Source organism: Apus apus, chromosome 10 (genome assembly GCF_020740795.1).
Source record: "Apus apus isolate bApuApu2 chromosome 10, bApuApu2.pri.cur, whole genome shotgun sequence".
NCBI lineage: Eukaryota > Metazoa > Chordata > Aves > Apodiformes > Apodidae > Apus > Apus apus.
The window spans coordinates 10,517,663-10,543,271 of record NC_067291.1 but is presented as its reverse complement, the minus strand read 5'-3'; the positions used below and the strand labels follow the sequence as shown (position 1 = coordinate 10,543,271).

Genomic DNA, 25,609 nt, shown 5'->3' with positions numbered 1-25,609 from the left:
CAGAATGCAGAAACTCTAAAAATTGTGGCTGAATTTTAGTTTTAAGCGATTTTCACTGTCAGGTGGGAGCCAGAAATCCAAATCTGAAAGGCCCAAAGTAGTCTCCCAGCACTGGCCAGGTTTTGGAAAATCCTGGAATGTACCTCTATGTATACGATATATGGATATATAAGATAATTTGTACCATACTTTTCAAATACAGCATAACTTGAGGTTCTCTCCCAAACCTCTCACCTTTTTAGATGTTGATGAATGCGATGGAAACCACCGGTGTCAGCATGGCTGCCAAAATATAATTGGAGGATACAGGTGTAGCTGCCCACAAGGATACCTCCAGCATTACCAATGGAACCAGTGTGTTGGCAAGTCACTTTTTAAAATTCATACATTAAAATGCATGTTACCTTTGTTACCAGCAAGAAGTGAAGGGCAATGGTGCCATTGGCTGCATTTTGCTTTTCTGATGATGGTTTAATAAGTTTAGTGCAGTTTCATTACAAATACTTGCTCCAGTGAACAGCACAGTACCCAGTAGCCAATATTTAAAATCAACAACTGTTTAAGTACAAAATTATCCTTGAGAGTGCTGGAGATTGTATTGACATTGAGGGAACTTCTGATATTCATGTCTTGTGTGGTCTGAACAAAGGAAGTCTTACTCAGCTGTGAAAGAATCTGGGCTGAGACACAGGTCCTATCTGAGAGCTGGCAGACACAGAACCACAAGTTTGTATTGTTAAATTGTAAAATTAAACTTCTGCCCCCAAAGCATCTAAAATTCTACTAAAATCCTGCTTGATCTGTGCTTTTATCATTCTTAAAACATCTACAGGAATGCTGCTGTATCTAAGCCTCTTCTTTTTACAGGGTGAACCATTTGTCATATTTGAGCAAAGCTGCTGCTGTCTGTCTAAAGATGTTTCCTTGAAGCTTTGGGGGATAGTTTAAAACAAGTGCTTACAGAACAGTTCTGGTTACAAGGAACAAATGCTAGTGCACTTCATTTATATTAAGAAGGAAATACACTGGTGAACTAAAATACTTATTTCTTCCCTTTCTGAACTTTGGTTCTGTCACAAATCTCTGAGCCCTCATAGATGGGGCTGCATGTGTAGACCATTGATGCTGGATATGACTTGAGCAAGACAGAACTGGGTCCTCTGCAGAAGTCATGGGAAAAGTCTCAGTACATTTCAGCAGTGTGCCATGTTCAAAGAAGAAAAATGTGAACAATTTTTCATCTAGTGACAGTTATGTGTGTTTTCAGTCATGTTTAATGGGCTTCATACAAGCTAGTCTTGTGTGGATACTGGGAGATGTGTTTGATGACCTCTTTGACAACCAAGGGCTTCACTGGTGTTTGGCTTTATTTGCTTTCAGAAACATAAAAATGCCTTTGGTTGTTATCACTGTGGTGCTCTAGGGAAGTCTCTGATTTTAATTATTCTTACCAAACCTCCTAACTTCTTATGCAGTCCTTGCTGTGACGCTTGCTTGCTTGTATCCAGTACTCTGTGCCTGTTACACACATGAGAACAAGGAGGGAGCACAAACATATGGTGGTTTTGAATATTATTTAAAGTAGCAGAGCTTATGGTTAAATTAGAATTTAATCTGTAAGAGGATTAAAAAAAAAAAAAAGTGCTACCAGAGCTGGCTGCTGGAGGAGATTGTAGAATGTGAAAAATTGCAGTGCTCAGTTTTGCAAATGGTTGGGCTGTTTCCAGGTCTTCCTGGGTGACAGCATTTAACCAAATTCATTTCCCAACCAGGGTTACAGTGGTTAGTCTGGCTTTTGAGCCCATTGACTACTGTTTAGATTTTATACAGAGAATATCTGTTTCAAAATGCACAAGTACTGGCATTTCCCCCACTGAAAGAGAGGCTTAAACCTTTGCATCACTAATGCTGATCACCAGAAGCTTCACTAGGGAGAATTACACTGAGAGCCCCAACTGGGGATAGACTCAGCTGGCACTTCCATCTCCTTGGACATGAGGCAGTTCAGGCAGAAACCCAGAACTGCAGTGAAGGAGGCTTGTTTTCCTCCGTCTTCATGTCATCTCTCCTGGAGCTGAGCATCACAGAGCTGCTTGTTGCAGAACACAGGAGTGCAAGGCTGGTGCCTGACAGCTTCTGCAGAGTCCAAGGCCCCCGTAACTGTTTTTTTCACTCTTCTTCATATTTTTATCTTCCAAAAATCACCCAAGAGATGGGAATTAACATCACTAGTGTCCACACCACTCTTGCTGCTGTGGAACAAGGTGAAGTCAGCATATCTTCTCTTGGTGCACTAACTTCCTGTGGCCCAAACATGCATTTTTCATGTTGGCATAATTTCTGTTAGGTGTGACAAATACTGAAATATTGCTCTAAGTTAATGAGAAAACTCCTACAGGCTTGAGACACAGTTCAGCCCCAGGTTTGAATACGTGGTGGTCTATACATGTTCACATTCTAACATCTGCAACTGTATATTCATAAGATACTTATCTAGATCTTCTGGGCATACCACAGGGGAGGAATCCATGCAATAGGTTTTTCCGTGACAGTTGCTTCATATTCCTTGGCAATCCCAACTCTGCAAACAGTTTGTGTCTTTTTTAGTTTATTTAATGATGTGTTCAGGAACTTCTGGTGTTGGTGCAACACATATTTAGATAATCACTGAAGAATGCTTTGGTTCCTCCCATGTCTTGTGCTGTGTGTGACTGCATCCCCTGCCCAGGCAGTTAGTGCACTGTGCTGTAAATCAGTTTGCAAGAAGTAAAGGCACTGCTTTTAAGCGAAGAACAGCCACATTGTTTGAGAAAAGGTGAAAATGCCCTGACTTAGGACTTACTTTCCTGTAACCTGAATGCTTAGGTCAGAGATGCTGCTCTGTGCTTTACATTTTATCCATACAGTGTCTAGATGGCATTTTTTAAGCATGTGCACACACACGCACTGTGCATGTGTTGCTTTGTCACAGAAAATGGAGAACAGCATTCAGAACATGTCAAAGCAATTTGCCACATCAGACAAAAAAAGACCATCTCCATTTAAAATCCCATGCACTTTTGTAAACAAGCCTGAACTGACCTTGAACTCCTACAGTGCCACATTTGGGACGTTTGGAAAAGGGCTGGCTTGGAATGTGGCAATCTTTTGTATCTACAGCTGCTTTTATTTTTACTTTAACACTTGTTCCTGTGGTTTACCTGTACCTCATATTTAAATGTGAGAGTGTGGGCAGGGATTTTCAGTGCCTGGAAAAGGTGTCAAAACTTGATTCCTTACTCATTTTTCCTTTAATGTTGAATAGCTTTACGAACATAGGATTACTGGACCAGATTGTAGACTGTACAAGGTTTCTTTCTTCTCAGCTGTTTCTGGAACAAAAAAGTTGCCTCCTCTGCTTCTCTGCTCTCCAGAGCATGAACTGACGTGGCATGAAACACCTTCTGTAGAGTAGCCCAAACACTGCTCTGTTGTATGGTTGCAGTCATCTCCTAGCTACCACTGCCCTACTAGCCAAGGGTGAGGCCAAGCCCTGTTCTCTATTTCTGTCCCTTGGATGTGGCAGCATCTTCAGCAACAGTCGAGCATGAGCCTTCTGAAGGGGTAGGTTGGGCTGTGTCTGAGGGGAGAGGTTAATGTGATGCGTTCTGCTTCTTTTCCAGATGAAAACGAATGTCTCAGTGCACACATTTGTGGAGGAGCATCTTGCCACAATACTTTGGGAAGCTATAAATGTATGTGCCCTACCGGATTTCAGTATGAACAGTTTAGTGGAGGTTGCCAAGATATCAATGAATGCGGTTCTGCACAAGCCCCATGCAGTTATGGTTGTTCAAATACTGAAGGTGGCTATGTCTGTGGATGTCCACCTGGTTACTTCAGAATAGGACAAGGGTAAGGGATTCTTATTTTAAACTAACAGACATAAAGGGCACATAATCTACTCCCTACTCTGCAGTGTGGGGCAGCGGAACTTGGGGGTTCTCACCAATGACGGATGACAGGATTGTGGAGGTGCTCAAGAGCTGCATGCACCTGCTGATGCATCCAGCAGGTGGATGCAGATGAGGGAGGGGAAAGGTAATGGGAAGGGAGCAGTGTGGTTTTAATGCTTAAAAAAATTCATCTCTTTTAAGCTACTGCTTTCACCTCTCCCCTACACATCCCAGCAGCTAGCTTAGTTCCCTGAGCTCACACCCCTCCCTGTGATTTGTAGTATCACGTCTCCTTTAAAAGCAAGTAACAGTAACATCTCCTGCCAGCACCCAAGACAAGTTATGTTATACAAGTGGCTTCACCCACTGGTTGGAATAACCATTCTGTATGTGCTTGTGTAATTGTATGTTTTATATTCTTCTGTGTTCCAAATGAATAATTTTTTAAATAAATGTCTGCTTTATCAAGAAAACAGATTTTAACTTACCCCAGTGGGAGTGTTAGGACTGCACAGCATGTAGGACCAAGCAACTCAAATGGAAAGCAGAAAGATCATGGTTTAAATTTTAAAAGTCACTAAAAGCTTTGGGATACATTATGAAAGACCTCACTTTTCATATTTTTTCAACAGTTCCTGAAAATTGGTCTCTTTTAATGTGTTCCAGGCTGGATGGCAGAAATTACTAACAACTTCTCGGAGCTTAAGCCTGTGTTTTAAAAACTGTTAAATATTGGCAGGTCTCTCTTAGGCAAAGCCTCGGGGAGCCAGGTTCTTGAAACCAGAGGTAGCTGGATTGTGCTTCAGTGAGAATTTGCCTGTTGACTTCAGCAGTTTTTCCTTGGAAATGAGTGCAACATAATTGCTGTATTATTTGTATTCACAGTCCCACAAAATTCAGCTTTTGATAAGATCTGTGTCTCACTGGAATTGACTTTGAATTTCTTCCTTCCTCAGACACTGTGTTTCTGGAGTGGGGCTAGGCAAGGGTCAAGGACAAGAGCTTTCACTCAGTGGAGAAGTAGATGACAACTCCCTATCTCCAGAAGCTTGTTATGAATGTAAAATCAATGGCTATCCCAAGAGAGGAAGGAAGCGCAGGAGCACTAATGAAACTACAAATGAAGCAGAGGTAATTGACTATTTCTGGGGGGAAAGGGTTTGTGGTTGTCTTGTGAGAGCCAGTATCAGAAGGAGGTGTGCCAAGAAACAATCCCCCAGGAAAAATGTACACCCTAAAGAAAGCAGACTAACGAGCTGGTTTTGTATGTCAAGTAGTCTGTGTGGGGTTTTCTGAAGTTTTCACTGTCATTAGGCACAGGTCATCCTCTGAAGCCCAAACACTAAAATAAATGTCCAGCCAGCTGTCTGGAGAGCAATCCCCTCACCAGCAAAGCAGGCTCTTGGTGTCAGAGGACGGTGGTTGTGTAAAATGTTTGTCTGGCCTTGTGACCAGAAAGGCAGGACGTGTTGGTCAGGGTGGATGTGGATGCTGCCAGGCAGCACTGTGTTGTGTGTCCAGGGCTGGTTCCCTCTCCAAAACAAACACAGAGCTCTGGAGAGGAACATCTCACCTGGAGGGACTCCATGGTTGCAGCCTTTCCTGGGGCTTGTCCAGACCCTTGCAGTCAGTCTCCAGGTTGCCATCCTCCTGGGGAGGCTGCCAGCAGAGCTGCACACGGTGCTCACTGATGGCCCAGGCAGCAGAACAGGAGGCAGAGCTTCATTTGTCACTGCCAGGAAGTCTCTGGGGACAGAGGCAGGTTTCTGTTTGCCTCAGAGTGGGATAATGGTGTCAGTGACATGCTTATCATCTCTTGTGGTACTCACACATCTCCACTTCTTCCCAGCTGTTGTTATTGGCTTTGTTTTATTAACCAAATATTAAGTGGCTTCAGCACTTCTGTTTACCTGAAAACCAGTCTGCTGTGTGAGAGATTTTGTCTTTATGGAAAGGATAGGCATCCTTTTTCAGTCATCCTTGGGGGCAGGTATTTTCCTTTAGTTCTGAGCAAGCATTTATCAAAAAAAGCACTGAAGTAAATCCCTCACCACCCTCCCCCTGCTAGGGTTTGTTCTGAATTGGTCACAACAGTGGGACACAATGGGATGGGAGGTGGTTGCAGTTCTATTTGTTGGGCTTCCAGCACCACAACTCCCAGTATGAGTGCAGAAGTCATGACAGAGGCATTATCTTATAATATGTAATGTTCCTATAGTCCCTCTTGTTTGAAATTCAGGCTCCTTGCATGACCTGGGGAGTACCACACTGGGTTATTTCAACTTCTTGTAATATTAATTCAGAATTATCCAGTCTGGTCACCCAGTCTGATGTGCAGCACAAGTCACTGGCTTTAAACTTTAGTGTTCACATTAATTATATACCAACTTAAGCAGACTGTACACAGTTTTTAGGAGAAGTGTCACTAAGTCCACAGTAATCTGACTTCTCTCTTCATCCAGTCTAAGATAACAGTGGTATTACAGGTAAGGGGATCTGCCCTGACCTGGCCAGAGAAGCAGCAGGTCATGGAAGGTTTCTGGACTGTGCAGGTACCCAGCATCACTCACCTGGGGCTGCCCCTGCTCCATGCCTCAACAAGGCCCATCTTGCAGAGCAGAAACCTCCTGCCAAACTGATATGCCTCCTGCCCAGACCCTGCTGTCTTCTGCACATCGTTGTTCATGTCAGCATGTGGTTTCCCTGATAGGGAGGAGGAGGAGGATGACTTTGCTGCTCTCTTGGCAGGAGGCTGGCTGTGGGCTTCAAGCACGAAGAGGCTTTGTTTGTCAGGCAGCAGGACCCACATGCAGAAACTTTCAGTGTCTGCCTCAGGCTCCCATTACCCACAAAGGGACAGGGACAAAGACTGTCCTTTATCCTGACAAATCCTAGGCCCTTCATAGTGGATTTGACAGATGATTTTACAGAACTTCTGTTTAAAAATTAATTAATAACGAATGAGCTGGGTAAGCATTCCATCCGGACAGGCCAGGCACATGTGAAAAGCCCTCTGACAAAGCAACTAATGTCGTTTGTTCTTGTGCAGGATCAGCAGGAGCTGGAGCCGCCCATCAGTCTCGCCAGCTGGGATATTGAGAAAGCAGCAATCTTCTCCATCAACATCTCACATCTCAGTAACAAAGACCGCATCCTGGAACTGCTCCCTGCCCTCACAACACTGACAAACCATAACCGATATTTAATTGACTCCGGAAATGAAGACGGTTTCTTTAGAATCAATAAGAAGGACGGGATAAGTTACCTTCATTTCACAAAGAAGAAGCCAGTGCCTGGAAACTATTCATTACAAATCAGTAGTATTCCACTCTATAAAAAGAAGGAACTTAACCAGCTTGAAGAGAAACATGACAAAGACTACCTCAGTGGTGAGCTGGGAGATAATCTGAAAATGAAAATTCAGATATTGCTTCATTAATTCATCAACCAAAGACCCAATAATTAAACCAAAGATAGATAGGTAGGACTGAATATTCCTCCCACTCAGATTCTCCATATCTTAGGTACAATCTTACATGAGTACATTTGTATGAACGAGCACTATTATATTACTACATAAACAAGGTACAGGATGAATGCCCTAGCTCAGAACAACCACTTTCTCAGGCTTGATATGTTGAATCTTGAAAACTGGGACTTTGATCATTGGAAGTTGGCCACTGATGCTGAGACACATCATCATTTCAGCAGAAGTACAAGAATGTGTTTTCAACTGATGGACAGCTCTATTTTTGTAATTCTTAAACTTTGCTTCTCCAACTACAACTTACTAGGTCAGCCATTTATGATATCCATTTGGTGCTAGTAAATTTTCAACCTAGATTTATAAATGCACTGTAATATTTACACAACTTAGAAGCCAAAATTGCCATTATTCAGTCTAAATACTTCAATCAACCAAAGTTAGCTCAGTAGTTTATCTCAGTTATGCCTATAATACATTACATGTAAATTAAGTGTGTGTATACTGTAATCATGCTATTTTTATCAATGAAGCATTTGTAAACTAGATTAATAATACCCTTAATGTGAGGGTTTGTAATGGTGCTTATAAGACCAACTACTTGTTAACTGTATACACAAACCTGATGATAAAGTTTCTGTGACTTGCCAAAATGCACTGAGGTCAGTAGGGACCATTAAACATTCTCAAAAGTCAGATGACAATCAGTGCCATCCTACACCATGACATTATGTAACGTGTCAAGAATACCCATAGTCATTCATATCAACAAGGGTTCAATGTCATAAATGTCACAATAAAACAGTTGGTTTTTTTTGTTTATTCTGTGGCCTGGTGTTCTTGCTAAAAGTGAGATAAAACTGCATTCTTACATGTCAGGCATTGTCAGTCAGGTCGGTTGTATGTCTGTGTGCACAGGTGATTTCCTCTCAAAGGTGAACTGCTGCCATTAGTTCCTCTTCATGCAAAGGAAGAATGGAAGAAATACAGAAACCTTCACAAATCTAAGCAGCAGTGGACCCTGTCAAATTATTGTGTGGCTCCAGAAAGCAAGTTACAACATTTCCAGTGAGGTGACCTGAATAATCCTGTCAATAAGTAACTTTGATAGCCAAAACATGTAGATGTGGATGTTAAGTCATTATACAGAAAACACAAGTCTTATTTGCTAAAACTGCCTTGCCTTAAGATACTCCATTCGTTTACCCAATTAGCAGCTGTTGTCAAATAATCTAAGACTAATAACAAAGGGATGATCCAGTACCAAAAGCCATCACAAGTTGTAGATGATTTTTAATATCAAATTAATAATTTGATTATGTGGGTTTTTTTGTAAATATAAGTGCTGTGGTGTGTCTTTTAGCAGCAGCAGAACATTGTACTGAGGTGTGATGCTATAAAACCTGGAAGAAAAAAAGGAAGCAAGTGATGTCACTGAAACTGCTGATTGAACAGCACTGGAGTTGATAGAGGGACCATATATTGAGCTATAATAGCTTTGGAAGGGAAATGTACCGTAATAATTCACCCCAAATGGCATTATTTTCTGTAATTGGATTTCAGCTCTCTTTGATTTCTTCTGCATAACAAATATATATAAAAAGGAGTTTGTGCACATATTTTTAATAGACCATGTCTGGATTTTATGTATTAGTGTGCCAAAATGTTGAACAGTGTATTTTTTCCACATGTTGCATAACTATGGCAAAATATAGTCAGAGCTTTACGGCTGTAAATGGCGGTCTAATTCCAGCAGACTGGGAGTGACTTTTAATGCCAGTGGCAGTGTGCAAGATCATATGGTTTATAGTTAAGTGTACATTTGAGTATTTTCTCTCCAGCCCTTAAATGCTGAGAGGAACTGAGAAGAAGGATTTCAGAAAGACCAGTCAGGACTCCATCCAGCAGAGCTGGTTTAGCATTTAGGCTGCTGTATAACACCTTATCATGCCAAAGGTTCCTTGATTGTGTTCCAGCAGCCCCAGTGGTGCCTGTGCAGTTCTGCAAATCACCTTTGTTATGCTGCAGAAACAAGAAAACTTCACAAGCATCTCTTTTAGGGATTTAAAAATTGAAAGCCCAATCTTGCTGTACTGATCTGCACATAAAAATCCATTTTATTGTGCAATTACTTGTCTCTTTACAGCAGTGCCCTTTAACTGCTATGTCATTTTTGCCTGTCAGTTTTAGCTGTTATATGTGTAGAATTATTTATATAAGTTTGAGTTTCTGCAGTTTCCTTAGAATCTCAGTGTAGCAAAAAGGTTGCATAATAACACTGAGTGAGACCTGCAGTTAAAAAGTAGCTTGTAACCTACCGTATAATTTAAAGTAATTTCCTGTGTTCAGTTTGAAGGTGGGATCCCAGAATGACTCTAAGCATTAGACCAATTGAAGTACAGGTCTTGCTGAATGTGTATCCTTTTGCAATTAAAGGATATTTTTCAAATTCAAGGAAATAGTGAAATATTTAATTATTTGAAATACCAGCATGGCTTCCCTCCTCTGTCCTCGTGCTATGACTCGGCACAGATGCACGCGTGGGTGACAAATGTACTTTTTGGTTAGCAGTGTTTAACAAAGATGGCTTGTTACTGTACATATCAAATCATTCTCTTGTGTGTTGTTACAGTATCTTGTAAATTTGACAGCTGACGTGTATTTTGGCAGAACGTGACTGTTTCCACTGTCTCCCTTTTAAGCTGACTTTCAAAGGGCCCGAAGTGTTTGCTTTCTTACGGCAGGTCCCACAGGGTCATGCTCAGGTTTTCTCTAAGATAAATACCCTCCACTGTGATTCAAATTCAGCTGTGTGCTTTGGAAGAGCTAATGTGCTCAAGACTTCTCAGCACAGAAATCCTGAGCTGTGGCTGTTGCCCAGCAGCTGCCTGTGCCTTCCTGGACCGGGTTTGGGCACCGCCAGTCTCTGCTGGCACCACAACAGGTACGCGTGGCACAAGGGAGCCTGCAGAGACCCCCTGCTCTAGGCCAAGCTGGGGCTGATGGCACTGGCATTGCAAAAACTTTCTCACTCCTTTTAAGAATTGACATTTGCTGTGAAGGAATTTTTAGGTTTTCCCCTTTAAGCTGATGCTGAGATGGTCAGCTGCAGGGAGCTGTGGTGCTGCCACGTTCAGTGCGTGCTTCACCAAGGTCCTTGGAGCCCCAGAGAGACTTTGAGGGCAACACCTGGTCCCTCTAGAGTGGGCTGGGTGCTTTGGTTCACCTAAAGATGGGACCATCATCCTGTGCAGCAAAAACCTTGAAGACACGAATTACTTCAGCTCTGACAACTTCCAAAGAACTACTTCTGTCCTTAAAGCTTGCCAAATATTTCACATCCTTGGAACAAATGCTTTTGAGGAATATCACGCCCAAGCCAGCTTCTCAGTTGTCAGTTTCCCATTGGGTTCAGCAGAGGAATCTTGAGTTCAGAGAGGTAACCAAAGTGTTTGTTTTTGTATTTCAGGTTCTCCCTTCTATTTCTAACAAGCCCTGTGTGATGCAGCGATGACAGGAAGCAGTGAGGAGCCCAGGGATGCCCAGCCAGCAGGACCGTACTGGCAGGGCTGGGCTGCAGCCCTGTGTTGGTGCCAGCCAGCCCAGCATGTGCCATTGCTGCCTGTCCTCACACAGCTAAGTCCTCCACCTGGTTAGATGCTCACATGGGTATGTAGAAATGTACATTTGATTTTTCTGAAGAGTCTAGACAGATAACTATCTCTGTGCTTCCAGGTTAAGGTCACACTGTGCTAAACCTTTGCTAGGTACCCAGGAAGGGCTTTTTTCTCTTCTCTCTGGGGCTAGACCCTTCCTTCACAGGCAGAAGCAGTGCAGACTCAGCCCTCACCCTGCCTCAGCTCTCACATCTGGAGGTTTCTTTGTTTATGAGCTTCTCCATGGCTCCCAGGGCTGTCGGACGTGAGTGCCTCGCAGACACGTGTGTTGAGCCTCGCTACACGCTTGGGAGATTGGGATGTGTTTGTCATCCTTGTTTTACAGGGCAGGAACTGAGAACCAGATGTTTTGGTTTGGGAGAGCCCATAGGCAGCAGCCAGTCTGCCAGGAGCAGCCCCAACTTACTGAGGTGTCCCTGGAGAGAAGGACAAGGAGCCACACATGGGCTCATCAGCTGTGACAGCCAAGGCAGGCACAAAGCCATGTACCAAAACATGTCCCAGAAGGAGCCTGCTGGAGCTCCAGCCTCTCCCCATACTGTTCAGAAAGCTGGGGACATGGCCCTGTGGTCCAGCATGCATCCCCTGGTGTGGCTGTCCCCGTGGTGTTCCCCCAGGATGCTGCCACTGCAGGTGCAGCAGCACCAGTTAAAAAAACACACAAACAAACAAAAAAAGAAAGAGTGACATTGCCCAGTAGTTTTCTTCTGTAACAAAAGATTTTGGGTAAGTGTGGAGGCCAGCAGGCTGTGTGGAGGCCAGCAGGCTGTGTGGAGATAATCAAAATCACTGCTGGTGAGCAGGACCTTGGCTCTGCCAGCTTCCCTGTCTGCTGGATGAGCCAGGAAAACAGGGCTATTGCTCACTTTTCCTTGGAGGCTGATTCTGTCTTCCAAGCATTGCTATGTGAGGTGCTTCAGGGTGGTGGGGTGTTTTTGTGTGTGTCTGTGACAACCCAGGAGAAATTATTTTTTTTTAGGCAGATGCATGGGACCAAGTTTGACTGTAGCTGCAGTGCAGGACATTCAGCTGGGAAGCTGGGACAGGTAGGAAAGCTGTCTGGACTTCCTCACTTTGCAGTGCCATGTATGTGCTTGCAGCTCTGTGTAAATGTGTTGTTATTGTAGTCATTATAAATACTAGAGCTGTGAGAAATGTCTATAACCAAACCTAAACCAGGTGAAACTCCCCTGGTTTTGGATTTAACTACAAACTCAAGGCTCAGGCCAGGTTTGTGGAGGTTCATGAACCTCTCTCTGAAGCTGGGCTTAGTTTCAAGCAATCTTGGGCCAAGTTTCAGAAAAATCTGGGCCAAGCTTTGAGTAAATTTGGAACAAATTTTAGTTGAATAAGAGACTATTTATGATTTTAGGATGAAACCATACAAACCATGGACTCTTTGCTTGGTTTCAAACTATAACCAGGAAATCTTGGCACTTCAGCTGAGTTTCACTTTGATTTTGAATCTTCACTGTAAAAATAAAACAACCAGAGCAAAGAGGTGAGTTGCAAGAACAAACCCTGCAGAAACAGGTTCACTAGGTGGGAGCCCAAAGCTCTCCACCATGCTGAACATAGGCCTGTGATGCTGGTGTGTGTCCAGCCAGCAGTCTGACATAGCTTGTGCTGCCCCAGTGAATCCCCCAAATAAGCCTTCCACAAACTATTGATTTGAAGATGGATGTACGATTTCCAAGCCTGGAGTGCACTGACTTCTGGTTTGTCTCACACAACAAGGATTCAGTTCATACTGCATGTTTGCACTTTAAGGAGTAAATTCAGCTAAGGAATCTACACAGGTGAACAAGACCCATGGTCCTCATCCCCATAATGCATTTAAACATGACTCACATCAGAGCAGACTGTGGGGAAATGGACTTTCTACCTGAACTGGCGAGATGGAGAGCGATGTGGTGCCAGTTCTCCAGTGTCAAGGTGCCCAACAGGGTTGTGGGTCTTGACTTGCCAGTGCTACCAGCTCTGCCATGGTACAGATACCTTAAAGAGGAAAAAGAGGAGAGCTGAAAACACTTCTCAGATTTTTTTTAGATTCATTGAGGCACTTTTAAAGAGGTCTCCAGACAAAAACTTGTCTTTTTAAATAAAAAAACATGTATCATCCTTAAACCCCTTGATGATGAAATTCTTTTTGCACCAAACATAAACTGTAGATGGAAAATATTTGAGCAAGAGCTGGCTTCAACTATCAAGCAAAATCTGATCAACTGGGAATATATGTGCTGAGTCCAGAGAATGTGATAGCTTAAGTTGCTTCTGCTTTGAGAAACGTAATAAAGAGGGATGAGCAGGAAGAGAGGAGGAAGGTGCCAGTGCACAGCAGACAAGGAGCATGACAGGGAACCCCACTGTCTGTATTCACATCAGTGCAAAACTTGAAACATCAGGAAACTGGGAGAGAGGAGAAAGGGAGGGAGCGACTAAGCAGCACTGGCTCTGTAAGGTGGCTGCTCAAAAGACCTTTTGATGTGAATCAACAGCCATCTGGCCTCATGGCAGCCAGCTCCACAAGGCTACCAGCCTTAATGCAAACCTTTCCCATCAGCTGATACCCCTGAGCCAGCCTGCACTTGAAGAAGGACTGTAAAGCTGTCCAGAGAACTTTGGTTGGTAAGAAGTTACCAAATGAACCAAACAGAAAAAAAACCCAAAGTCCATCAGGACCAGATCATTATGAGATATTAGTATTGAGTGTAGATTAATAAGCCTTTAAAGACAATTCCTCATTTACTGAATTCAAAAAAGTTACTGACCAAGAAAGAATCCAACGGATTTCCCATCCCTCATGATAAAATTGTACTTGCCAAAGGCATAAATCCCCTTCACAGAAAGCTTTTTGCTGCCAGGTTTTTGCCTCCAGTTTTCAAATCTGCTTCTGTAAAAGATTTTCCAGTACTTTTTCAAGATCTTAATGTCCCCTAAGCACTGCAGAGAAGCAGCCATGACAAAGGATGTAAAGCTCTGAGATCCTCTGTCTGTTAGGAGGCCTCTTACATCAAGGCACAACTGAGGTGACATGCTGCCACACGTTAGGCCAGCCATGATTCTACTCCTGGGATACACGTGTGGCATGATACACCACAAGGCCAGAGCTGAAGAACCCCAAGTGGAGTTTCAGGCCATGATAGCTGCTGTATGGCAGGGCAAAGCCTGGGTGAGGGATGAGTGGAGGTTCTGAGGAAGCTCTGTCATTATTTTTAAATCAGGTATCGTGGATAAAGACTGAAAGCGGCACCCAGCAATGAAGGGAAAGGGAGGAAAAAGGCTGAAAAAGTATCCACTACACATGTTCTCAGAGCAAAGACAAGATGTTGCACACCAGGAAACAGAACTGTATTCAAAAGTTCACTCTTCAACAAAGCCAGCTCTGTGTGAAGTTGCCCATTATATATTTGCCCCATAATTTGATTATGTCATTTAGGAGACTGAATTTATTACAGATTATGTTGTCAACCACACATATGCCTACTACGCACTCCTATATCCAAAAATATGCTGGGAACAAGAGTGTTTTCTTCTCCACAGTGACAGATAAAACCATGGGAGGAAGTTGTGGGTCCCAACATGACCACCAGACCCAGGTTGAAGGCCAAGTTTGCAGGAGTTGCACAATCCCCTAGTGAAAAAGACTGATTATTCCTGTTGGGCTCACTTGTGGTAACAAACAGCACAGTCTTGAGTTCCCCACAGACCAGCCTGGAATTAATTTTAAAAACAGAGAATTGGTAAAGGATTTACACAGGAGGACCTCTCCACCAGCCCCATAAGCATTAAATGCCTCATGTCTGCATGGTCTCTCAGGAGGAGCAGTCCTACAAGAGAAGCAGTTGAACATTGTGCTTTGAGCACCAGATGGCAAGGCAGGGGAAAAGAGAAAGAAATGTTGACTTTGATGTCAGCTGAACCCACATCTCTGCAAAATCTGCCAGCAACCAAACTCCATTTGCTGCAAATCTCTGCAGTGTCACCAGCCTGTCCCTGCCAGGCAGTGGCAAGCTCTTCAAATCTACTGCAACAACAAAGTCCTGAAATAATAACTCATCATTCTGCCATGCCTGAGCTGCTGTGGTCTATGCTATGGTTGCCACTTTCTGGCACAGAAGGAGCAGCCACAGGGCCATGGTGCTTGCCTGCCACTTGTGCAGAAGAAGCACGAGGAGCAGTGCACCAGGAGGCTTTTGTACATCTGCTCCAGAGACAGAGCTCAGGTGCAGAGAGGTCAGCTAGGGGCCTGCAGCCAGTCACTTCATTAATGCAGAAATGGCACTTTCAAGGCAACAGCAGTGTAAAGGAAAGTCAAGTACCTCCAACTGCCAGAAAGAAATTGCATATTAACGCACAGAATTATGCTCTGTGTGGGCAAGGATCCTGAGCCTAGTTGCTTCCCCTTTTCCTTTCCTTGGAAATGAGAACAAAAGTGAAAGCCAAGAGTTACTTTGTGTCCTATTAGTCTAGATTTGTCCAGATCTGCCCTCCCTGGGCAGCAAGTAGTTTTGGTGGAGGGTCACTCTGCGTATGCTTCACTGCTCCAGAAACAAACTGATCTCTTGTGACTCAGGGTCCCACTCAGAAGAGCTGGATTATGTTTGCAGAGTGAAACAAGAAAGATGATGGCTGATCGGAGTAATATAAACTATGGTGTGGAAAATGAATTTTGAATGATAAATCATTTATCCTCACCAATACCCTCTCTCTGTTTCTTATCCCAGTAATTGAGACCATGTGTTGTGCTGCAAACAATAACTATGGGAAATTACTCATGATTCTTCCTTCATAAACTTGGGAAATGAAAGTGATGGGAAGTATGATCATCTTAATTTTTTTTTATGTTAACAGCTCTAAATTATTAGGGTGGGAAGAAAATGTCAATAGAACATAAAAGTGCTTTGTATAGTGCTCACATTTGCTCATACTTTCAAATCCACTGTGGCTTATTAGTTCATGGGAAAAATGACAAAAAGGAATAAAACCCAGAAAATGAATCCAGTATCAACATTGTGCCTCTATAGTAACAGAGAAATTGTAACTTGTGGGTAAATGTGACAATATTAGGAAAAGTTTGTTGGGCAATTGTGGTCATTAACCCCCTCTTTCCCCCAGAACCCCCAGTACCATCCTGTCAGCCTGACATGTTCCTACAGATTGAAGAGTGCCCGTTGCTCTGTTCCCTGTGTTCGAAGTCTGGAGCTAGTGAGGCCCTTAACCTCTGTTTCTAGAGTTTATTGCTGAGCTGTAAAAATTCTCCCAGGGCTGAAACTTGACAGAAAAATGTCTCCGCCTGGGAGGAGTTTCTGTTCTGTGTTTGGTTTGAATTAGTGCAGCTCTTCTCCACTTGCACTGGGACAATGCAGCAGGATTCCCTCTCTCTCCTTTTTTTTCTTGTTAAAGAAAGTGAACCTCCTGCCAGGGCAGAGCACCTGGCAGGCAGCACCAGACCACAGAACCTCCCTGCAGCTGTGGCACCAAGGCAGAGCCGGACATGCTGCCGGCTCAGAGTGCGGCTGGTGCCGTGGCTGTGCTGGGCCTGCCCGGGGCCAGCTTGGCCATGCTGCAAGCTGGGCAAATCTGCTCTTGCTCGAGGGATGAGGACCCACCCAGGCCACACCTCCACGGGGCTCTTGGCTTTTCCCAGAGCTGGGCACAAGGCAGGGCTGTCCTCCCCTGGGGGAGGCACATCTCAGCCCCGCTTGGCCCCAGGGCTGACGTGCAGAACTGGTTGGTAGGTTTCCTAAATAAAGGGCTTGGTCTAAGGAAGCTGCTCTCTGCAGACGTCAGCCTGAGCCAGGGGATTCATTTCTAGAAGCAAGAGTGCAAGATCTATTTTGCTGCTGCATGGGCTGCCTGCAGGGCTGGTAAATCTATTATAAGAGTCAATGCTTCATGAATGAAGTCCAGCCCCACCAAAGTCAATGGCAAAACTCCCACTGACTTCACCAGAACAAGATTTTACCCTGAATCCTCAAAATGCTCCTGTGATCTCACCCATGCTCAGCTCAGCCATACACAGCTCCAGCAGAGGAAGGGAAAGCAGAGAGCAGAGAAGGGCTCTGGTGCCCCCTCAGCTGAGCCTGGGTCCTGCTCAGACATGTGCTGAGAATCTATGGGGGCAGGCCCATGTGTGAGATGGGTGTCATGCAGCTGAAGAGGCTGAGCAACATGCTTTGGCATGGAACCAGAACTTTATAGGTCAGTGGAGTTTTTGCCCTGAGCTCTCAGAGATGTCCCACCCACCTAGAGTACCTTGCCCCTGTGCCAGTAACCCAGCCTCCATAGTAATTTCTCTGGGTGCATTTAATTGGCTAAACAGCTACTTAATATCATCCAGAACTGCTTATAAAATTAAATGTTATTAAACTTAAGGGCAGACTCATAATACTTGCTAGCACTTATTTCTATAATGATGCTATGCTTGCCACTCCACAGATCTGACCTGTCCCTTGAGAACTCAAATTACCCGTAACATGGTTTATCCACCTATAAATTCAAGCAGGTTCATTAGCTGGACCTGGTGTATTATGTCATATTCTGTCCAACTCTTTTACAACCATTTAATTGCTTCCTGTTCATACACTTTCCCATCACTCCACCACTTATGACCCCTGGTGACAATATTTTCCCATCTACCTGAGTAATTGCACAAGTACGAGCAGCATCTTATTCCAGAAAACAGAGCTAAGGAAGTTAACTGCTGTTAAGTAACAGTTATTTCACAGGTGTCTTCTTCTTTTGCCAGCTCTCCTATACCTTACCATTTGATAAGCTCCCCAAAAGCTTTTCTCTATTTTTGGATTCAAGCAACTCTTTTTCTTTGACAGCTATTTTAGAGCTACCCTCCCACTGATCACAGGTGAGGTCATCTGTAAACTAAGCTGGGGGATTTCAGATCTGTGGAGCCCTTTCAACTCTGCTGTTGGGGTGGGAGTTCAAGTCTGAAATAAGAGCAGTCTGGCACCCTAAAGGCATGGTTTGCTAGTGGATATTTTTTTTATATATCTAGGAAAAGCCAAGGCTCATTTAGGTTAAGTCACCACATGGGCAGAGCATCAGCAGCAGCTCCTTCCCATTTGCTGCAGCCTAATACAGGTGAAGCTCACTCTGAATCCTTTCAGCTGGATGGCAAATAATCCAGCCTGCCCTTCACTGCCAGCTTTCCTGAAAGGCACAAATGAGCTCAGCAGCTGTTAGACATTTACTGCTGGGTTCAGTCTGGCTGAAGCTGACCAGTGCCTTTTTATTTTTACTAGAAGACATTTGGGCACACATACAGAGAAAGCAACTGTGAGTATTAAAGTCAGCTCACAGCTTATATTCACCATGAAAAAGTTTAACTGTACAGCACTTGACACAGTTTCAATCAATGTTGTATGAGGGGTTCCTTTCCACTCCTCCCTCTCATTATAGAAGCTAATTAGGAAAGGGTTTTTTTTAACCTTTTTTTTTTAACCTAAATTGCTGTACATATCTCTTTAAAAGGAAAAAAGAAAAAAAAAAAAAGTCCTTTGACCACCTTGTGCTGTGATACCACAGAGGTTTTTACGTAGAGCCAAATACATATAGAGATGGATACTGAAAATCAGTCCATAATTTTTATTTGCCCTTGTGTTCCTTGGAATGCACAGAGTTTCTTTCTGCTTTTAACAGGCATTCCACACATTGCTTCCTGACATTACTTGGTATCAGAATTGTTGCTCTAGGGAATTAAATTGTGCCCAAAAGTATGCCACCTAGCCTAGCACTTGAACTCCTTCATCCTTTTCCATAGTACATGGTCCCTTTAGATCAGAAGAAGCAGGTGACCTATAGCCAAATTTCTTTTCAGGACAGATAGAAATATGAATTGATTTAGTAACTCTCAGTACTGCACAGTCTAGTGTAAGTACCAAACAAAAGGCACTTGCTGCTTGTTCTTTGCAGAGCTGGCAGGAAGAGAACCTGTGTCTCCAATCTGCTCTCAGACCTGATTTGACTTTGTAGCATCACCTGATCTTCAGGATATGGAGGCAGAAAACAAACATCTATGGATGCCACATACATGGCTGGGAAAGGGTGAGCTGTGCTTGTGGTGCTTGGAGCTTGAGGAGCTCAAATAACTACATGGTTTATTTTGAGCAGCTGTATGAGATGGCTCTTGCTGGTAGCTCAAGTCTAGAGATAACTGTGAGTGAGGGGTTAAAGAGAAAAATATTGTATTAAGTCCATATTGAGCACATGCAACCCTTGTGGTCCTCTCATCTCTGCCTGGTTTGAGAAGCTGAATCTGTTTATTAAGCTCATCTCAAGCAGTAAAAACCTCTTTGTCCCACATAGTGGCAGGCCAGTGGCATTAAAAAAATTCCCTCTTCCAGAATGAATTCTTTTTTTTACAGATTCCACTAAGATGAGCTGCAGACTGAATAAAGCCTTTTTAGATGGAAGTATGATCACCATTTTCAGATGAATAAGATAATGTAATGAATACAAATGCTAGCTGGAGATAGAACAGTGCAAGGACCAAATTCTTTGCTGATTACTATGCAAATGAAATACCAAGAAAGATTGCTGGTATTGCAATATCCAAAGAAGACTGATATACTGCAAAATAACTTCCTAGGTTCGATTTTATGGTTTAACGTATTAGAAAACTCTTTCAGAAATCAGATTGCTATGGAGAAGATTAGCAGCCCTAAAAGAGGGTGGGCAGACTTTCAACGAACTCTCCCTGCAAGTTTCCAATCAATGAATTCAGAGTCTTTTTATTTTGCAATCATTTGTCTGCTATATTCAGCATGATAACTCAGAGTTGTTTCTAAAATTTTGTACTGCAAATTCTCCTGTTTGGTAAAAAAAAAATCTCAGTATAACCTTGGGAAACCACAAGAAATGGCTGTTAACTGCAAATGCTTCTGTGGCTCTCCTGTGCTGGAGGAGGCTGGCAATTAAAGGTAGGTGGAGGAGACTGGCTGGTGTAAACAGCTGCAGCCAGTAATTACAGCCTGCTTTCATTCTCCCACTTTCTGGGGAGTTGTAATATTGTTGAGCTGGCCTGGTGAAGAAAACATGATCAGTGTATCCAGGATTTTGAGCTACTGAAGAAGGTGTAAGTAGGTCCTGTTTTCTTCTAGTCTAAGCTGCTGTGGAGGTGGAGTCTGTCTTTGCACGTTATTAACCTGTCTGGTTGCTAAAAGACTATGAGAAATAAGCAATGAATGATGTGAAGCCTAAATTCAAGGACCAATTCAAAATACCTTTCTATCTTAGAAAAAGACTAATCTGATTTTCCTAGGACTGAAATTATCTATCAGGAAAAGCTTCATTTTGTAAGTGAGACAAGTGGAGGGAAAGGAATTGCTCTGGGTTGCTGCTGTTTGGCTTATGGGCTGAGAACACCTCGAGAATGATATTCCTCAGTCACACTAAGGAGAGCAATGCCCTGCAGTGCTGAGTCCTAGCTGCTCTCCTGTCCGTGGCCTGGTTCCCACAGCTGGGGAAGCATCAGTGGCACAAAATTTTCTGAGAGAGTTCAGGGGGCCTTAATATCTAGGTGATATCTCCAAGTTAAAAGTTGCAGATTCCCTTCTCTTTTTGTATTGCATATGGCTGCCAGATGGGGATTTAATACTTATTTATCTGTTTATAATTAAAGTGTTTGTGATACTAAAGGACAAATCACCCTCCCCTGGAAATTAAATGCTCATGCTACAACCTCCTGATCCTCAGTGAGTATTGCATTAGTCAATTTGTGGCTAGCCCAGTAACTCGATAGCAGTGAATTATGTAGTTATGTGGGAACTCTGGCTTTTGGAACAGGCTGATGTTCCCAAGCTCAGGCCCAGCACTGCTAGGGTGTGTCATTTGTGTGAAGCACTTAGCAGAAAGAAAAAGTTGTGAAGCCACCGTTTCTAGTGCTTTCTGGAGGACAAAGTATAACAACAATATTATATTAGGGTAAGAATGGAAACAAACAGAACTATTTCTCCACTAAGAACTCTCTTTCTGTAGCGAGAGGCTGATTGGTTAAACAGGCTTTCAGTTCACACTATGTTCAATTACCTGTTTTTCTAATGCCTATTTTAGGTTTAGACATGGTTAAGTCTGAGGGTGGGTTTGTGCTGCCCGAGTGTCCTGTCTGTGCCTTTAACTCCATGCATAGAAGTTATACAGTATTGGTCACTGGAAAATATCATTTCACTATTGTGGGATAATGAGTGAAAGAAACTAATCCTGACTTGTGGTAGAAGCATCTTAGTCCTGGTGTCCACTTACACTTGTGCTGATTTATTCTACCTAAGAGTAACTCCCAGAATCTTAGCCCAACGTCCCCATGTCAGTCCAGACTGAAGGAAGGACAGGGGTGAGATTTGAGGACCTGAGACTCAAAATATTGCTCTCTATTAATTCACTCTAAACATAGTTTTGTTGGTAAATCCCAGTTAAATTTCAGCAGTCTCCCACTGTGTTTTTGAAAATTGCAGCTACCTTGAGTACGAACAGTCTAGTGCTTCTTCATGCTTTCTAATGCATAAAGACTTCAAATTTACTCTGGGAATTAGAAAACTGGATTCTGATAGCAGCATATTTGTTACTAACAGCCAGATTCTGCTCTGCCTGGCATACCTGTGCAGTCTGATTCGCTGAGTGTCAGGGATGCTGGTCTTTGTGGACACCTTACCCTCAGCTTTCAGCTTGGGAGAAGGTTTCTCCACAGGACCATTCTGCAACAGATGGAAAGGTCTGGAATCTAAGATCCCTTCCTAAGCCACGGAGCAGGGTGCATTTGTGTGTGTACTTGAAGGGCTGGGTGCCCCTGAATTCCAAGAAATATGGAGTTTGGTTTCTTTTTTAATTTTGTACAAAATATATGGCTTTAATTTTATACTTACTGATGTAAGTAAACATGTACACTTTGTAAGAAGTGTTGCTGTGTCCAAGACTATCATATCAGACATGTCTTTCAGAGCCAAGATTCTTGTCCAAGAACCCACCCAAAACTTTACTGTATGAGGTATGAAGCAATCATGGGACCCACTGATTCATAGGAGTGCCCAGTATTGCCCAACAGGTTATGTAGGGCCCTAATGAAGTGTTGCATAAAAGGGAACAGATGTGGCCAACCTCATGAGAAACAGATCTGTGACCTGCTGTGAGTTCCTACTGGGCAAAGTTTCCTTCAGATCTGAGAAGCTGCTCCAGCTGAGTCAGAATATTCCTCTGGTACCACCATGGCTCCGCAGGCTAGGTTTCTAGATTCAGATCTGGGTTCCCACAGGCTACACTCTACCATGTTTCATTTAGTCATTCTATTGGCAAAATGTCTTTAGACTTTGCAAATTGTTAGAAACCTGTCTGCTAGCTGATGGCTCTGCTCTATGGACCAACAGAAACTCTTGACAAACTAGTTCTGCCTTAGAGGCTAGTGGTGTATCTCACCAGGAGAATCAAGCCTTGTCCTTTAACCAGGGCTTGGATGAGAAGAGATTGTGAATCTTCCTGCTGTATTTTGAGGTATAACTGTAACTGCATGTGCCCCAGTAACTCCAGTGGCAACAAGGTGAAGTAGAATGTCTGGTTGTTCAACCGACGAATGAATGTGACAAAGTGGCTCTTGTAAGCTTGTACCAATCTTAATATGAGGATGTGCTGTGGTGAAGAGGAAGTAGGTTTTTGGTGGAACAGACTAGATGAAGTACAGAGAAGAAACACTGACATGTTTGTTGCTGACTGAGGATTTCTAGATGAATTCCTGCATCTCCCAATGAACAGAAGTTTTCAGACATGGGGGCTTCTAAATCAAAACAATATCTTGGGTAAACAGTACAACAAGGGGTTGTGCACATATTTTTTCTGCACTGAAGTAAGCAGCATGCTGACATCCATTGCAGTTACTATATATTGATGCAAGTGTTTCAGGGAATCCTGGGGTAAAGGGCCAGAATAAACCCAACTGGCATGATGGGGCACGTTCCCCTTGGCATTCTTGTTGCCTGTCATCCCATACTAGAGTTATTTGCTCAGTGGTGTTAGCTATTCTGAGTTCCAAACATTATTAAAGCTTCCAGGAAAGAAACAACACTGTGAATGTCAACAGGGTCTTCAGCATCAAAGCCACAGAATAAAATTATAGATGGAAAAGACCCGTTAGGTCATCTGTTCAACCCATCAGCCAATGCAGCATTATTCCCTGTGGTGTGGTTTTTCCCTTTTTTGTCTCCATCAAGCCAAAGGGGTTTCCACAGCTTCCCTGGGGAGACTATGACGTAGCTGGTTAGTTCTTGCCCATAGGAGTAACTTTTTGAGTCTGTGAAATAATAGAGGCTTTCTAAGTTTCATTTTGATTGGAAAAAAGGAAGACTGAGAGAAGGACCCTGAGTCTTATGACTACACTGTATCTCAGATGTAATTCTATATTAATCACTTCTTGTATACAGATCGTATGAGGCTAACAGTGTGTCCCACCCCACAGCTGCCTCTTTCAGTAATTACTCCTTAGACAGATTTTGTCATCTTTCAGTAATAAGTAGTGCACAAACCCTGAACAATTGCATTTCACTCGGCAAGCATTCAGAATTTGCCCTAACTAGTGTTTCAAGTGTTCTGTCTGACTCTCACTCCTTTTGATTTTGCCAAAGTTCTTTGGCAATTAGTGATCCCATGTCCCAGAAACCCATAAAAATTAATTCCAACATATTTTCTTTAGGTGAATTTAAAACACTCAACAGATGTTTACTAAAAACAACTGCATTTATAGATACAGGACTTCTGACAGATTTAAGACTTCCAAATGTTTTCATTCAAACCCCTTGGGCACCTACTGTTGATCAATCATAACTTTTTGACATCTTGATCTCTTGCGAGCAAATGCTTCTGGCCAAATATAGGAATGTGCTTTTTGTCCATGGGTATTGGGCATTAACAAACAAGAATCCAATTAATTTTTTCAGAAAGAATAAAATACTTCCATAGCTAATAAAACATTAAATCCTCTGGCTTTTGTTGAAGATCTATGTGCATATAAACTGTTGAAGTTGACTGTGGAGGTAGTTGTAAAGCAGTGCCAGTGCCCTTAGCATTCTGATAAGGCTCAATTGGTTTTGCAGTTCTCAGCCACTGAAAATTATATTTAGCATGCAGGATAACTTTAAAAATAATAGTTTTAGGGCTCTGCAAGGCCATGATGAGTACCATTTTGTAATTGTTTGAGTTGTGCTTCATACAACAAGCAAGGATGCAGAAGAAGCCTTTGACTGCCACTTTGGCTGTGGGAAAGCAGGGAAATCTGAATACCCAGCAGGTCTGTGTTGGCAGTTGGATGTGATTTTCTTTTGTTTAGCATATGCACAGTGCTCTGTGTAATGTAGGGATATAATAAAGCTTTGCCAGCAACAGCACCAGACTTGAGGAATGTGCACAGGCCAGTGAGACTATGAAATGCACTTTTATCATAAGGCAGCAGCAGAAGAGGCAACTTAATAGACTTAAGATGGAGTTGTAACGAAAGGGTCCTCCCTAGGCTATTGGCATATGCTTTAAGAGTACTAAACCAGGGGTTTTGCTCCTAGGTCTGATTTTCATACTAATGCCTAATTTGTAAGCATTTTTCATTTGCACCTGTTAAATAGAGCTTAAATTATTTCTCTACTGTTCATGAGAAGTGAGCAAGTTTCACGTGAATCTTTCAACTATCTATTTAAACACTCCTATCATTGCCTGCTAGCTGATGGCACAGCTGGAAAATGAAAATTTGGCAAAGCAATGAGGGGAAAACATGCTACCCAGGGAGACCCTAAGGCATTAAGCCTTAGTTTCCTCCACATCTACTCTATTTGCACAGTCACAGTGCAAACCTCAGTCTAATTCCTAACCTATGTTGGTACCAAGAGGGTAGTGTAATGATTAACAGTTCTACCACCCAGCCAGTTTTGCTTTCAATGTTGCATTGCTTTTGCTGAGCTGTGGCTCTCAAGGCACTTGGTGTTCTCCAACAGTTCAAATATAATGGAAGCTGGAGGAGTGACCCATTTGCTGGGAGATGTTGCTATCATGCTACTTTATCAGTGCATGTTCTGCACCAGCCCAATGCTGGGATAAAGTTGACTCTTCCAGACAACCATGGTTGTGGCTTTGCATGAATTTCTTTAGTCTGAGTGCCAGCTTAAACAGACCCTATCCCTCTCCTCATACAGCTGTTCTATTATTTTGGCAGCTACTCAAAATTTCTTGGAATTATTGCAAATAAGTAATAATTTTTCATTTAGCTTGTATGCAATCCTGGCATCAGTGACCACTTACATGCCTTAATATATACATAGCCATGCCTTCAACACATGTTCTGAACATTTTAATAGCAAACTTCAGGAGTAGGGGGACAGAGATGGAGTCCAATTTGTTGTTATTGTTATTAATGCAGGTTCTGATAGTTTTAAAACCAACTTTATCAGCAGAAAATAATGATGTAAAAATAAATAGGCAAGCCCTGTTGGCATGCAGGTGCCCAGGAACAGACAGGACGGAAAAATGCA

General features: G+C 42.9%; 1 protein-coding gene across 2 annotated transcripts in view; it reads left to right on the top strand.

Moving 5' to 3' along the window:
- FBN1 (fibrillin 1) overlaps positions 1-8,241 on the top strand; it is a 151,689-nt gene extending 143,448 nt beyond the window's left edge. For both annotated transcript variants that reach the window (XM_051628289.1, XM_051628288.1), the window contains 4 exons: positions 243-362; positions 3,663-3,894; positions 4,892-5,066; positions 6,985-8,241. In XM_051628289.1, the coding sequence (XP_051484249.1) occupies positions 243-362; positions 3,663-3,894; positions 4,892-5,066; positions 6,985-7,374 (917 nt within the window). In that variant the 3' untranslated portion in view covers positions 7,375-8,241. The remainder of the gene's footprint in view (positions 1-242; positions 363-3,662; positions 3,895-4,891; positions 5,067-6,984) is intronic.
- The last annotated feature ends 17,368 nt before the right edge of the window (positions 8,242-25,609 follow it).